At 32.6% G+C, this 16,902-nt stretch overlaps 1 protein-coding gene across 7 annotated transcripts in view; it reads right to left on the bottom strand.

Moving 5' to 3' along the window:
* The window catches only part of grh (grainy head), a 536,841-nt gene that overhangs the window by 19,680 nt on the left and 500,259 nt on the right, over positions 1–16,902 (bottom strand). For all 7 annotated transcript variants that reach the window (XM_089650672.1, XM_089650677.1, XM_089650676.1 and 4 more), the window contains one exon: positions 10,207–10,318. In XM_089650672.1, coding sequence (XP_089506798.1) covers positions 10,207–10,318 — 112 coding nt within the window. The remainder of the gene's footprint in view (positions 1–10,206; positions 10,319–16,902) is intronic.

The raw sequence follows: 16,902 nt of genomic DNA, 5'->3' as shown, positions 1-16,902 counted from the left end.
CGTAGATTCACCGGTTGACGGATTGTTTTCCGACATCGTGAAACCTATCAATTCATTCGTTAAGGGCCTGAAATCACGTATTAACCGAATTGTGAATAATTTTGAAGAGATTCTTAATAAATTAACTATACTCATTTTTCTCCGTGTACAACGAGTTTCCAGATAACGTGTATATTATGTTATGTACAATGATTATATTTTTTTGTTTTACAAAGTATAGGGTTTTCCAATAAGAGGTGTTATTTTAAATAGTCCGCTATTTCGGTAGATGTCACTTTTGAAGCTGTCATTTTTTGACATTTGACAAGAAGAAACTACGTCATTAATAAAAATGGAACGATGCACGCTTCAACAACGCATTGAAATTATTAAAATTCACTTGAGTGAATCAAATGCAAATCATCTTGAGCGATGAGGCCTATTTCCACCTCGGTGGCTTCGTCAACAAGCAAAATTGTCGCATTTGGGGCTCGGAAAACCCAAGAGTTATTGTTGAAAAGCCTCTCTATTTTCAACGTGTGACCGTTTGGTGCGGTTTATGGTCCGGCGGAGTCATTGGACATTACTTTTTCGAAAATGAGGCTGGAGCAACAGTTACGGTGAATGGATTGCGCTATCGAGAGATGATTAATGATTTTTTTATGGCCGAATTAAATGGTGTTGATCTGGACAACGTTTACTTTCAACAAGACAGCGCTACGTGCCACAAAAGCAACGAAACCATAGATCTTTTACGATTGAATATCAAAATAACACATCTTATTGGAAAACCCTGTAGTTACTACCCCCTTTTGACGTCAAGATTGAATTATGTTGCAACGTGCATGAATTATTGAATTATTATCATTGTAACAGTGAATAATACCTTGTCGGCTAGTTATTAATGGCCAAGTTAAGAAAATCCAAATTCACTGAATTTAAACACATTTAGTAGATAATTATGTTAAGATATTTTAACCTTTACATTATTTCTCTCACAGATAAGAATCTCAATAGCAGGCATTTGAATTCCATTACAGTACTTGTAATATTAGTATCTGCATTCTATCAGCAGTTTAATATAAGTTTCTAATTGCTTCCAAGATATTTTCGGTCATTTAATTGCACCCGTAACGAAATAACATATGACGTAAAATATGTCAAATTAATTTGGGTCGCTGCAACAATTACGTGAAAAAGATAAAAAAAATAATAATATACACTTAAATAAATCTCAGAATTTATAACAGAAAGCTATTAGTATTTTTTTTTATAATTATACGTTTTGTGATTGATTTTATTTATATAATTCGCAAGTAGATTTATATGATATCTGCTTTTCCCAGATAAAAAAGGTTGTGGTTGAAGTAAATGGGATAGAAGCTGAAGATGGAGTTTTCTATATTACGAGTTTGCTATCCTCTTACCAGGTATGAAATAACTTTTTTACAAGAATTCTAGATAAATCAGTTGAACTTTACCAATTTTCAGTTGGAAAAAAAAATCACATTATAAATACGTAGGTATTTATCGTTTCGCCATTGGTATTGCTACAAACACTAATTAGATTAAGTTTCAGCCTTCATTGAACCGTAGTTACAGATAGAATCACAACCGAAATAAGTATTTAAAAATGGTTAGGAATAGTTTCAATTAGGTAGGCACTAAATAAACGGATTTAACACATTCCATGCATGAAATTTCTGTTGAGATTGTGCAGGTTCCATATATGCCTCAATTTTAGAATTATGCAAACTAAGTTGCAGGAATGCAAGGGAGCTTTGTTGGAACTCTTACGCGGTAGATCCATTACGATAATGGACTCCGAACGTCGCGACCAACCCGCTGACTGATTGTAGATTTGATTGTTTCGCGATCGCTGAATTATAAGTTGCGGGATAATTCCATAAATCAGCATTAGGACAGATTGCCGGAGCCTTAATCGCGATAGGTAGGTCCGTGTGATTTATACTCCCTGCCGCGGGTGCTGCGCTGTACCAATATCAGAATAATACAAATAAAGAGTGTCCCAACAAGATAAACGAATTTATATAGAAGACGTTCTGTTAGGTTGGTAGAACTAACACATTCACACTTTTCACTTCTGCAACTAGGCATATCAAAAGTTTAAAAAAATCGAGTGTTTTTAGTACTACGTTTGGTAATATAGTCGTGTTCGTTATTCGATTTAGTCATTCAATTTAAATAATATTAAAGCGGTTTAAATGCAATGAATCTACCTATATTTCACCGTTTATCCTATCGTTTTAGGTTCTTTGTAAATTTAGCACATTATGGCAAGCTTTCGCTTAAGACGTTTTGCAAACCTGCCATAAAACGCTAAAAATCGTTCGAGTGGTTACATACTATTTAAAAAAATACCCAGCAAAAATGATGCATCTCAAACTAACCTACAATAAACTAATACTATAATGAAATATCTTAAATTTTATCATGATTTTTTTTAAAGCGCTTACCGCTTATTTAACCAAGGTTTCGGACAGCATTAGAAACAGTTATCATTAGGGTAGATAACTGTACTTATGATGATGGACAGTAACGCTGTCCGAAAGGTTGGCTATTTGGTCGTTTGAATTTCGTTAAATTACCGAGTACTCTATTTAATATCAAAATAGTTATTTAAAGATCTAATCATAATCAATTCATGCTGATGTTATCAGTGCAAAATCCATAATTCACGTTTATTTATTATTATATCTTTAAACATTGTGAAGTTACAAAACATAAAATTCTTTTTTCTCATACATGTCTGCTATTTTAGAAATTTTTAATAAGAAGAAGATTTGTAATTTAATTGTCCACATGAAGGAAAAAAGCGTAATTATTGTGAAATTTTTTTGCAAATAAGGAAAAGTTATGCGGAAACCATTCACGAAGTTCTCGGAAAGTTAGGTAGTGAAAATTTACCAAATGAGTAGTTAACAGTTCGAAGAATAATTAATAAATAAAAGAGATTCGAGTAATTAATTGGAACAACAGGTTTAATTGTCGATACAGTGGACTGTAAAATACCCATGTCTCACGGTATATATCGGTATATCGATAATATTGCAATAGTTCGAGAAACATCTTGCAGTGAATTGTTATCGATTAATTCCTCGCTTTTATTGAGACACCCTATAGAGTTATCAACATATTCAATTATAAAATTGATTGATAGGTAACTATTGGCACAAACGTAAATTTCTGAAAGAAAGAGGGCAAGGTAGAACAAAAACTATTTGGATTACAAAATGGACAAATAATTGCGTCCGAATGTTTTTTGTTTGTTTTAAAATCGGTTAATTAAACCGATTGACTAATTTAATAATAAATTCATTTAAAGTAGGTAGTGAATACTTGATCTCCTTGTCCAACTGATTTTTTACAAAACACAGAAACCTGCATATGTGCGATTGTCCTCAATATTGTACAAGATATAGATCTACAATAGATTTAAATTGGCTAAATGCAAATTATACTAATCTTTATAATGAGAATGATGTTTTTTATTGTCGTGAATAACTAAAAAACGACCACGGGTGACATGACGAAGTCAGAAATCAATAATATAAAATATTATTCAGTATGTGTATCTGTCTCGATAGTTATTTATAATTTCCTGTGGAGAAATATTGTATGTAACAACTATTACACAATATTTTAACGGTAGTTACGAGTCAATTTTAAATAATCTATTTCAATGTTACAAGTTACAATATCGATTGATGTTTAGGTATATTTTTACTCGTGTAGTCATTATTTTAATCTGGTAGTTATTTCCTTGTATATTATTATACATCTACTCTTATATAATTATCCCGGTAGATATGTCATTAATTCCATATTTAGATATTTTTTCAGTCGTGTTATCAGAATAAATTTGAATACCTGATTTCGCCTCGTGTATAGTTAATATTATTGTGCTAATTTAGTACTTTATTTTCGTTTGTAATTTATAATTTTTGATGGCTTACCCCACAAACCATTTTAAAAATTGCCATGTCTGTTAGTATATGTATTACGGTTTCACTTTACGCTTTCAAAAAGAAGAAGAAGAAGATTACTGAAGACGTTTTGAAAGGGCGCTATATAAATACGAATGATACAGGGAGAGCGCTAATATTAAAAAAATCGTTTATCGTGTGGCGTAACACGACTTATTTAAAATAGAGCGAAAATCTTTCCACATTTGAGTTAAGTAGCATTAAAAGAAATACTGTGATTTTTTTGTAAATCTATTGCACGTTAAATAATAGAACCACATGCGTTTTTTCATAATTTTCGGAGAAAATAAGATAATATTATATTACATTAAGAGTTAAAAAACTTTGAAAGTTCAAGGGATGTACTTTCAAGCAATTTCGGGATTTTTTACATTTGTAAAGCACCTTTGAGGTCATGTTTCAGCAAAATATACGGTCACATTTATAAATTGTAAACGGAGAGACGAAAGTGTGTACCTTCTTGTGGTATTTTTATTTGGTTGTAGTTTCAATACCACCCACCAGATCTCGGTAAAGTGTGTAGATCTAAGTTATCATTAAGCAATTTGTGTGGATTTAAGTAATTTCCATAGGTGGCGGGAATTATGCCACATGACAAAGATAACATGTCGGCTGTACCCGAATGATTACGAGTACAGCCGATGCTAGCCGATCTTTAGGTAGAGAGCTCAGTTTCAGTTGTTTCTATAGAACGGACATATGTCCGGCTATATGTTAATTGTATTAATCTTACGATAATAAAGTAACTCTTAATTTTTGACCGACCGAAATATTTATTGAAAACTACCGATCCTAAGTGTATTTCACATTAAAAAGACAATTAACGATACACCAGTACATTACACTACCCAACTAAATAAAGCCTCGGCAAAGTTAGGTGGACGACCTTATTCCAAACTGACTGATTTGTTAACATTTTGGCTAGGTATTGAAAGGAGACATGAAGTCAGTGCGAGTTACTGCCGTATCCCGAGGATGTACGGAGCTCATGTGAACATATGATATGGGCACTCGGTTGAAATTAGAGATGAGTCATTTTCACTTGAGCGAACCAAGGCGCGGGAACTGCAAACATTGGTGTTTAAACCCTTTGAAAGGCTTGGTTACAATTTTCTTACCAACCTTTGTTTAACAGAATGCCAATTTTTTGGCATAGAATGTTATTTAACGTAAAGATAAATTGAATTACAATGCATTCTGCACATAATTTTTTTCGTGAATGTATTTTTTAACTTTGTTGTCTAAAGAGAGGGATGAGCTCAAAGTGTTATGCAAATGAAACCACGTTGCTAAAAAAAAACAATTATCTATGGTATATTTTTTAATGAAACCTTTTCGCTCTAAAAATATTAATATATTTTTTTAGATAGAACTATGTTGCTCGTAAATTGCAAATGATACCATGTTGTTCTAAAAAAAGTATTATTTTATATCACTGTTCACAAACAAATTATGTAGCAAACATTACTATTCCTTGCAAGCAAATGAAAGTACAAATAACATCGACATTTTGAACATAACATATGTTGATGTTTAAAATATAACAAAATAATTTTATCCATTTGTAAATCATTTGAAACTATTGGGAATGATTTGAGATTTTCACGGCCAAAACGTTGTCTAAAGAAGGAGGTAGCGCAACACGGCATAATACCCCAAAAACAAATCACTATAATTTTAAACTATTGTTAATTACTAACCCTCGTGTAAAAAATGTAACCAAAAGCCCCATGGGCATTTAAAAGAGTAATGAACTTAAATAGAACTTGGCCATATATTATAGGCACCGTTTTGATCAGAAAAAAACGTAAGAATTTTGATACAAAAAATTCAATTTTTATCAAAATGTCAGATGGAGCCTTTTTGTTCCAAGTTCACCATATACCATCACTCGCAAAAATTCTTTCCCAGTCGCATTTCATCTACACTCTACGTGTAACCTCAAGCGGTCAGATTCGTAGCAACTCGATATCCTATTGTGCTACGCAGAGTCAGGCTCGGGTTACGGTGTGACTGTGACGGTCGAGCAGGAGGGGAACCTATCTCGGCTGAGTTATTGCTGCGATGAAAGAACTTTTAAACGGTTATCGCAGGATTATTCAGGCAGGATATTAGTGTGTTGTTTTATTTATCTCATTAATGAATATTAGCATATCATTGATAACGTCGATATTTTGTATCGATTTATATTTGAATTATAACCACGTGTCTTAATCTCCATTTTTTAATGTGACCAGATCGTTGTATCATCCAATTTCCATAACAACGGGTTTCCAACAAAAATTGGAATATTGAGTATTTCTCCAATATTTGTAATACCGAAAAACATGCTTTCATAAAATTGGTATTTGAACGTATTGTTTCCAAATTTGGGAATAAAAAATAGATAGATACTATTTATACAAGTTTATTTCATTATTGAAATCTCTTCACGTGGTGTCAAAATAAAAAATCTCAAAACTATATTCAATTAAAAATAAGAATTCGTTACCCATTAGAAGTACACAAACAGTTGAGTTTATAAATTTGAAATCGTTCTCCTGAAAAGTTGTAGTTTTTGACTTGTTCTATTTATGTTTAGCATTATAGATTTAACCCACTTATGATAGTACTCTGATTAGGTACCTACCTTCACTGACATTAAAAACTTGACATTTATATTAAAACATGGTGAAATATTATATTATTTATTTGAATCTACAGTAATTATTCCCACAGCGTAGATACATTATTCTTGCTTAACTTTTTAAATGTTATTTTAGTGTTACCAAATAGGATTTGTAAATATATGTATGTAAGTTGGTAAATCAATAAAAAAATGAAGAAGTAAAATTTTGGTGAGTTAAGTAGGTACCTAACTACCTGACGGAATTAAGTAGATAAATATTCTAAAAAAGAACGAATCCAGATAAAACCATAATAATAACATGTTAGGTATATTTACTAGTCGAGGTTATTAATCGAGGTAGGTACCTACTCAAGCGATAGGTATCTACCTAAATATTTAAAATTATCACGTGAGAAAGGGATGTTTTGTTTTTTAAAAATCTTTCGATATTTGGATGAAAATGTGTTGAAAAAATCTCAGAGGCGCGAGAAGCAGCTCGTAGGTAGGTATCGATAAGATATTCCAGGTATTAGCATATTAATCGATTTTATATCTCGGCTTCCTGTGTTTATGGCAGTTAACAAAGTGCGGCTTATTTATACTGAGTTGCTTTTTCTTGTGTAATCTTAAATTACATCTCTCCAGAAACATTAGTTTCATTTCTACCATAATTTCTGGTGCTAATTTTAATGTCCCAGAAGCAGTGGCGTGGTATGATATTTTCAAACCGATTTCGGAGAGAAAACGATTTTTGTTCTTATTTATATAACGTTTCTTTTTGATGTTCACTCATTTAAATATAAGTTCTTTGTTTAAAAAAAAATATGAAAATTTATACAAAATATCAATGCACGTATTATTACGTTATATCTACATATTTGTTCATTGAATTATAAACATGGCGAGAGTCACACTTATTATTTTAGAAAATGACACGTTGATGAATAAAAGCTAGGTAGTAGCGTATTAAAAGCTCGCCATTGAAGTTTTGCGATGGAATAAAAAAACCAAAATAACTTAAATACAAGTAACTTGTACCGTACATTCACGCACTTCAGGCGGACCTTGGACACTTTGTAATGGAGAGTTGCGTGGGAAGTCAATTGAAATAACAAGCTCGTTTTAATGATACTGAGGAATTAACTAATAACGCCCTTAACAGGAGATTTTTCGATAAAATACTAACTATTTTGTAAACTATCCAAGTAAAACTTTTGTTAGTGGTTTTGGAATTCCATAGAATTTCAGGAATGCATTTTTTTATGTGATACCAACAGTAAAAGTATTCTGAGGTCAATGGAAACATGGCATGTACATGTAAGAGATGTTATGAATCAGAGGGAAGTATCCAAAATCAGATCTAGTTACTAAACATTGCTGACAATTGATCATTTCAAACAATGTGGCAATTTTGATTGTCAGATTATTTTTCAATATGAAACTGTACGGAGAGACATCGATTTATCCCTCACGATAAATTAACAGGCCCTTCATAATTAAACATCATTTTAATAATGTTTTAATTGATTTTCATTGATATTATATCACGACGATACAAAGAAAAATACATTATAAATAAAATATTCAGATTTTCATGGATGACATGGATGACATGTGTTTCGGAATCATAAAAATATATCGGTAATTTACTAAAAGTTTGTCATGAAATTTTAATAATTTGCGCATAACGTTTGCTATTCGGCAAAGTTTTTACAATTCATTCGCAAGGCCTGCAATCTCGTTTTTAACCGGAATTACCAATAATTTAAAGAGAATTCTAAATAAATGAACAATACATTTTTCTCCGTGCATGCACTAGTATATTATTTCCCTTTTGTCCTGTCTGGTATTAAACTCACAAACTGCAAAATGAAGCCAAGTAGCCCAACGCTCCGTTCTACTGTACAAACTTCTTACGGTACGGTTTTATTTGAAGTCAGACCTCACGAAGATAAAAACCAAAAAAATCTTCAACATGTTGCTGTAAATGCTAATCATGTGATGCAATTCTATCAATAAATCACAATTTCACAATCAATAACTAACAAAAATCCAACAGATCTAATGTGACTTGAAATGATTAAAAACTACATTTAAATCGTTGACCTTTGTTTAAAAGCCTATTTAATTGGCTGAGAGTCAAAAACATTAAGCTCAAGCGGCGAGTAATCGGTATAATAATATATAGGTAGCTACTGGACACTGTCACTGGGACTCAGATCATTAGTTCGAGAGTAAATGATATGCCTACCTAATGACAGATGCTACTCTTGCCTTAATGATCCAATTGGATTGATGTTTATTTCAAAATCTAGTATGAATTTTTGTTATTCCTTATGTATGTGCGACGGAGTAACTAATTCATAGCAAAGCGGATAGGTAAGGATAAAATAAGGATTTTTTATTTGCGATAAAAAAATACAGAAGATGTAATTTTATAAAAATTGAGTCCAGGAACGTATAAATAAAAATTACGATCAAACGGATTTGTAGAAAAATGTGACAGCTCAATTCTAAATTTCAATTGGCATATAAACACATAATAATAATAATAATAATAATCGGATGACTTGTATAGCGCCGTTTCTGTGCAACTCTAACCATAAATCAAATTTTAATTAGAATTCGCAATAAAAAATATTATTATATGTAGTTATGCGAAGTGCTCAAGTCATGAAATTCGCATGTCACTTACAAAAAAATCCCACATTCTAAGACAATTATTTGACGCCTTTTTCATGTACTGATTGAGGTCATTATTTGAAGTTTTTGTAATTAAATAATCAAACATTGCTTTAGGAGACACTTAGCCACTTCATACGCGTTGATTAATATTCAATTAACGTGACGATTATACACACTGGCTACTGTATATAAACCCTATAGCGGTTTAAAATAATTATTTTATAAGCAATAATTATTAGCCTGAAACACTCATCAACATTGAAAAATCTCCCGATAAAAGATACATGACGCCAAAGGGACTTGAACCCGTGTCCTTTCGATTTCCGGTCGACAGCTCTGACCACTGAGCTATGGCGGCTTATTTCTTACCCGCGAAATAATTCAATATATACTAGTGTTTCATTCAATAATTACTGCTTGTTACATTTTTTCACCTGAAACAACCAACTTTATTTTATTTGAGAAAGGCATTGTAAGTGCTAACTCTCTCACTAGATGGCGTCGAGACAAATTGTCTACATTTTTTGGTGAAGATACTAGAACTTGTCAAATATTAATTCTAATTTTTCAATGTGGATGAGTGTTTCAGGCTAATAATTATTGCTTATAAAATAATTGTTACCCTTTGTGCTATGCATAAAAAATCTTGTCTTAAACATTAGTTTACCAAAAAAATAATAATTTCAGTTTAAAATAGCTTATCGGTTTTGGAACCATCGCTAAATCGACAGATAACATATAGAATGCTTTATTAAATGCTATCAAAATATACTAATATATGAAAGAAGAACTTTTGGAATGCCTAACATCAGAAGTCAGTTATGTTTTCATAAAATTCAATAGGTACAAGTCGTGCAAAGGTTGTGACTGATGCATGTGTGCAAGTGTGGCAAGAAGAATAGGGAAGGTTTTATTTCTACTACTTACCAGCATCTAATATTCTTTGTTTGACCGAGTGCTGCCTCCCGTGCCAGAATTGCCAAGCTTTGATTTCATCTTCGGGGGATTTTTCTTCTCGGAACATCAGCATGACTACACTCTGTGAACAAAATAAAAAAAATTAATTAGTAACAAGAAACTTTCTCAAGATACACATACAATTTTACAAATACTTCAGCTACGCAAACTGTAAAAATAACACTTTAAACGAAACTAAAAACCATATTTAATTAATCATAATACTTCTTTTAAGAATTTTAAATATAATTAAGTTTACATAGCGGAAACCTATGAAATGCTTTACCAGATAATTTTTTAACTCGAAATTATTTGCATGTCGTAGGTAGTCTCAAAACAATTTCATCGAGACCTCATTCTGTCACTCAGCGGCGAGAGAGAATATTAATTACTATGTGGGAATAAGAAATAATTATTTTAATAAGATTATTGTCGAAACATAAGTAGCCATGAAAATCTCGGCTTTTTTTAAAAACTCTTTTATGGATGCCTATCTCGAAAATTATGCTAAAAATTTTGTGGTTGTTAATAATTTTTTTCACGTTTTTAAAAATTTGTTAATAAAAGGGCATTTTATAACAAGAAATTTGTGATGGACGTACTCTGATGGCTCCGTTGTAACATCCCCTTAATTTTCATAATCTCTTCAGATGTCAGTGTATTATTAAATTAGCAAAACCAAAAAAAAATTGAAAACAGAGTTGGAACAACTAGAACGCACGTATCTTATTATGGGCAGAAAGGGCGTGATTTATTAGTAGTTCGCTAGCGTTCGTTGGTTGCTTATTATGCCACACTCGGAACTATAAGCGCCGTTGTTGATATTCTCTACTAAACAAATAAAATAGAATTGTTCCGACTCCAGCCCTGCATGGTTAATTGTTCGGTTCATTAAGGTGGCATGTCTGGCCCTAACGACCTTCCCACACGCAAGATGACGCTGGGCGCAAAATAAATAACAGCGCAGTGGTATTCCCCTCGGGGCGGCCGCCAAGGTCCTGGGGCTGCGCGCGCACCAGCAGATGAGGCAGCCGCCATTCACGTATTTGACGGTCCTCTTAACCAATTGAAAGGACCAATATAAGTTTTCTTTTTGATGCATATATATCGTTTGAGAGAAATATACAAATGTGATCCTTCCATTGGAAGCTCTGTTGTAGAGGTCATTGCAATATTAACGCTGCAGGTTGCAGCCTTTTTTTGACATGTCAACAAGGAAAAAGACAGAGTTTTTATCATGTCGTTGAAAGCTCTACTGTAAACCCTCATTGAGCTTTGGCCGAACTATCGACGATTTGTCTTTATATTTATTGACAGGATTGGCATGTGTCAACAGCCTGTAGAAAGGTCCAACAGATGAATAGGTATTTGTGAGACGATGAAAAGTGTCTGAATAAAGTAAGGAGTTTGTGGAAAAGAGTTGTGTGGAAATCCACCCTCGCTGTCTAGCCCTGCAGTTTTAACAATGTGTTGGTTAGGTGGTCATTGTTGGCACATCCATCATAGATTTTAGTACCGTGAGTACTTTCTCATAAATACGTAGGTAAATGTGGCATGAACTTCCTGTGTGGGCAGTTACTACTACATTATAAATGTGTAACTGATTACTAACCTCCGCTACTCTAAGGAAGACGATTCATTTGGCTTATCTACAGGTATAAAACACATCTTCAAGGGATTTCAGACTTTAAGATGAACAAGATCGTGCAGATGACTTCCGTAGTGGAATTTTAATGGATAAAAAACACTTTATTCCGAACTTCCTACTTGACGTTCAACTAAGTAGTATTTGCATTAAATTAAAAATTATTAAGACGTAATTTAAAAATTGTTAGCTTTTATGAGAATATAGATTAGGTACCTGCAAGGATTACGATTCGCTGTTTTTAAATGCCTCATATATAATGCTTTAAAATATTGTATCAAAATGATATCATCTTAAACACGATTCACCAAAGTATAATCTCTTTAACAATATCACCTGTTTTCTTCAATTAATGTTTCCCAAAAGGGGATTGAGTAAAAATTTTCAACGAGTACCTTATCTACCTGTGATTGCTCCATATAAAATATAAACGCTCCATACTTTTGGATCCGGTCCTCGTTATTCAGAATCAAGTTACATCTGCTTACCCGAACGAGAAATAATTAATTGACTCATTGCTTAATTTAAATGGCTTTTCAGTAGGTACACGTCGAAATAATGACGCGAAATACATAATGCAAAGGTTTACATTGGCGGTTGTGGGAGACAATTTTTTCAGGATTCTTTTGCTGATGTTTTTATAACTGTTTTCAGCAAAGTTATTGAGCTGAAGACTGCCAACTTTTTGATGAAAGTTCTATGATCGATTCAATCCAAGAATAGCCAATGTTAGAGAAGAATGGCCAATGTTGCTTGCGTTTTGAAGCTTGTGTTGAAAGATGCAAAGAAAACTAATCGTAACTCTTATATTTTGAATTTATATTTCGAAGAAAATGAATTGTAAGTAATATACTACTGGAATAAGACAAAATCGTAACCATTAGTATTATTCTCCGATGAGACAAATAATTCGTTACAATTCGGTAAAATACGACATTAAAAAAATGAGTGTTGTAAATCCGGTATTGAAGGCCTTAACGAATGAATTAACAGGTTTTCGAATATTCGGATTCGGAATACGTGTTCCGACATCGTGATAATATGTTCGTAATTTACTAAAAGTGTATCAGGAAACCTGTTAATTCATCCCTTAAGGCCTGCAATCCCGTTCTTAATCGGATTGCCACGAATTTGAAGATTCTTAAAAATAAATAAATTTGCCACACTCATTTTTATCACTGTGCATTACTTTACAGATTTCTATAAATTCGTGTAATTCTTGTATTTCTAATAACTTGATTTGTTACAACGATTTCTAAATTACAATAATTCTTTAATACGATAACTAACATCGGTTAATTAACCCCCTATATAAGACAATATTCTGACCGACAAGCTCCTTAAAATAGCTGAATGTGTACTATTTACATATCTTCTACACCGAACGAACATTTTCTAATTCCCTGTTTTGCGGAGAAATTATATCATTAGAAGATGATTGAACGGCTTGTTGTTAAATCCCACTTTGCTTGTACGAGTATAATAGAGCACATCTACGATATGAACCCGATCGGCCGATACTAAAATACACACTTCATCTTCGAAGAATATTATTTTGACTGTGTATACGTCCATTATATCCCTTGTTTATATTTACCGACATAACATTATGTTACGAAAGATTAGTATTACGAAGCAGGTGATCGTATCATCATATTTCAATAAACATTTTAAATTAATGTTTTATTAGCTTATAATTAACGTTATTCTCTTCAGATAATACGCTTTACGGTAAATGTCTTACCTGAACGAGTCGAGTTTGTACCTACACATAGTATTGACACACAAAATTTTCTTACAACTTAGAAATATGAAGGGAAGCTGCTGTACAAAATGATGTTTCCGTTAATTTCACCCACACGGAAAAAAATGCGTATTGCTAATTTATTAAAACTCTCTTTAAAATTATTGGTAATCAGATTAAAAACGAGATTATAGGCCATTAACGAATGAATTAATACGTAATTCTCGTCGTGTTGTATTTTGTCTTGTCTCCTTTCCTATCCCCTGTATTTGTAATTAAACATCATCTATTTTCACCAATGTATTAGTGGGTAAGTACCTTCTTGTAAATTCCTACCTTAGTTTTGTGCTTATGTGTACATCCCGGTCTGTTTCCTTTTTTTTCTTCTCGTTTGTTCTCCTTAACCTCTCTTTTTCTATTTTTGTACTGTTTACTGTGATAATTTAAATTTTGATATCAAAATACCAATGTGAAATTGTATCTATTAACTCACACTTATGTATTGTAAGTACCTCTCGTCCTACAATGAGTTTTGTAACTCATCGAGATTGCTATAGCAAGTAAAAACAATTAATAAGTTCCATGATAAACTTTTAATAAAATACGAATATATTATCACGATGTCGGAACACTTCTTCTTCAATGGTATATTGGTATTATCTTAAAAATAAGTTGAAGACAAAGTTGTTACTGATTATTCTTAATAATTAATTTTTCTCCGTGCAGTCTCAGTTGTGGGTCGTGGGTTTGGCTATATTTTAACTTAGCTAATACTCGGTTTGGTTGGCAAAAGCGGATGTTAGATTAGGTTTATAAAAAATACACAAATTTTTAAAATAAGCCGGTACCGTAGGGTCCATTAGCTCAGCATCTGTTTATATAGTGGCCACATCACGATATCCATAGATTTCTACAGATTGTGTAACATCGCTTATCAGGTTAGGTCATGGCTGTTTTCAGGTAAGTAATTAACTACAGATTAAAACACTCAATAAAACCCTCTTATCTCATTTATTGATGAGCTCTGGTCGATCTGAGCTATTTCCAAAGTGGACAGAGAAAGCTCAACGTGTCGCAACTATGTCCCACGCACTTAATATCTGTTGTGATCAATCACCGATCTGGACACTCTTGTCAACAAATTTATAATTACATTTAGAAACATTGTTTATTTTTAATTGGGATGAGAGTTGTGACATTCAAATCACCGAACTTGTCAAGCCAGCTCCACCTACTAGCTATAGCTAGTGCTATATATAGCACAAGTAAAGTACGTTACTGAACAGAAGACTCTCGTATATACCTATATATTGCTCAAATAGAACAGTTCTAAAATAATACGTATTGATTGAATAAAGGATACTATAGCACAGTATTCAAGGGAAATATCAATAGCATTATCAGGTATCATTACAATTAATGTTTGAGTTTTAAAAGACGTAACTTTTCTAAATAATCCTGGCGGCTTTTGGTTTAGGGTCCGTCATTGAATACAGAATTACACAAGAAGTGCATTGTGGGAGTGTTTCGTGATCCAAATATAATCACAATTGGGCCTGTATTTCCATACAAAACTGTATTTCACTGTATGATAAAGAAATTCAAATGTGATGGCCATATACAATTTCAGACAAACGTAAGAGATACAGAGTGAAAAGCGGTATAGAACCAAAAGGTACTAAGTCAGTGCAACATTTGTTTCCATTCAAATTTTATCAAGAAGGCACTTCTAATTTTCTCCTTTTTTCTACAGGGTCCGTGTTAAGAATGTATCAAAGATTTGTTAGCCAGAAATTGAACAAGTTTAAGTAATATTATACATTATTGATTTGACGTTGCGTTTGAAGCGAGCTTCTTACTTCAATATTGTAAAACTCTGAAAGTTATCAAGATTCAATACAAATTGTAAGAGATTTCAATAATAATAATTACAAGATTGCATGAGGCTGGTTTATTAATTTATGTAATAATTACACGAGACAGCAAACCGAGTAAGGAAACACCGTTAACACAATCATTATTACCTGAAAGGAATTCAAGTAGAAATTATCTCAAGGCATTATATCGTCTCTTTATTTTCATGCGGATAATGTCTTCACCAGTAAATTTTGTATTTTATTGAAGCATTCCAATTAATCGGCTACAGTTGTATCTTCAAATGAAAATTCATTTTACCGCGACGACAACAACATTATTATATTTGTGCTGTTAGTAAATATCATTAATTTCTTTTACATAGTATCAATTATTACTCAAAATACTGCTAAACCAAGTCTTTATTCGCGTTGATGATACTGAGATTGCGCTTTGAGATACATTTTAACTTGATTATCGCTGAGCTTGATGGTAAAAGAGATAAACACTTACAGCCTTAAGCCTCGAAATAACCTAACTTTATTCACAATATGACATGATAAATGGAATAAAACTGACGAAAAATAATACAAATAATAGTAAATATGTTGAAATATACTAATATAATAATGAATTGGTCATTACAATAGAAATTATTAACGAAAACATGATTTGATTCACACATTACAATTCACAAATCAAAAAAGTAATTTTCCCGGAAAAGATAAGCGCCTGGCAAAATTCAATGTTGCCAGTTATTTCGCAGCGCAATTAAAAATATTTTTTATTAGTAATAATTCGAAATAGAAATTGTACAGTGTGTGTACAATGTGCAACAAGAACACCGTTTAACGGCTGAGAAGTGATTTTTAATTAGTAAGGCTGTTAGTGGCACATAATTTTGAGTGTTGTCCTGAAATTAATAAATTGTGCACTTATGATACTTATTTTGTGAGGTTCCAGGATTAATTTTTAATGACTCCCCCATTCTGTGAAAATTATTAATTTGCGTAGAAGTATTACATGCAAAATGATTACCGCTGAGAGCTAAAAGACGTGCATTCGGAGAAAGATGGCAGTATCTTATAGGAGGCTGTATTTAAATCCAGGGAGGCGTCTTCTCTCAAATCAGGAAGAGAATTTTCAACACTTTAACGTATAATTAAATAGCCGCGCAAACGCAAAAGATTAGAGTATTCATCGTGAGTTTTCAATGTAATAATGGCAATGAGGTAATAGCTGTAGGCTGAATGCATGCATCACATGGAACTGCTAAACTCTTCAGCTATCAGCTTTTAGCCATCGATCCCTCAGGACATTTCGAACCTACGACTAACCACATCAGCAGGTGTTAGGTTTGGTAGTTGGGTGGTTCGATTTTACACCGTTTGACGGCGTTAGATGCAACCAGATATCTACAAGA

The sequence above is a fragment of the Hesperophylax consimilis genome, chromosome 3 (assembly GCF_061612785.1).
Source record: "Hesperophylax consimilis isolate HC1 chromosome 3, BYU_Hcon_1.0, whole genome shotgun sequence".
Classification (NCBI taxonomy): domain Eukaryota; kingdom Metazoa; phylum Arthropoda; class Insecta; order Trichoptera; family Limnephilidae; genus Hesperophylax; species Hesperophylax consimilis.
This window is presented reverse-complemented; position numbering and strand designations above follow the sequence as displayed.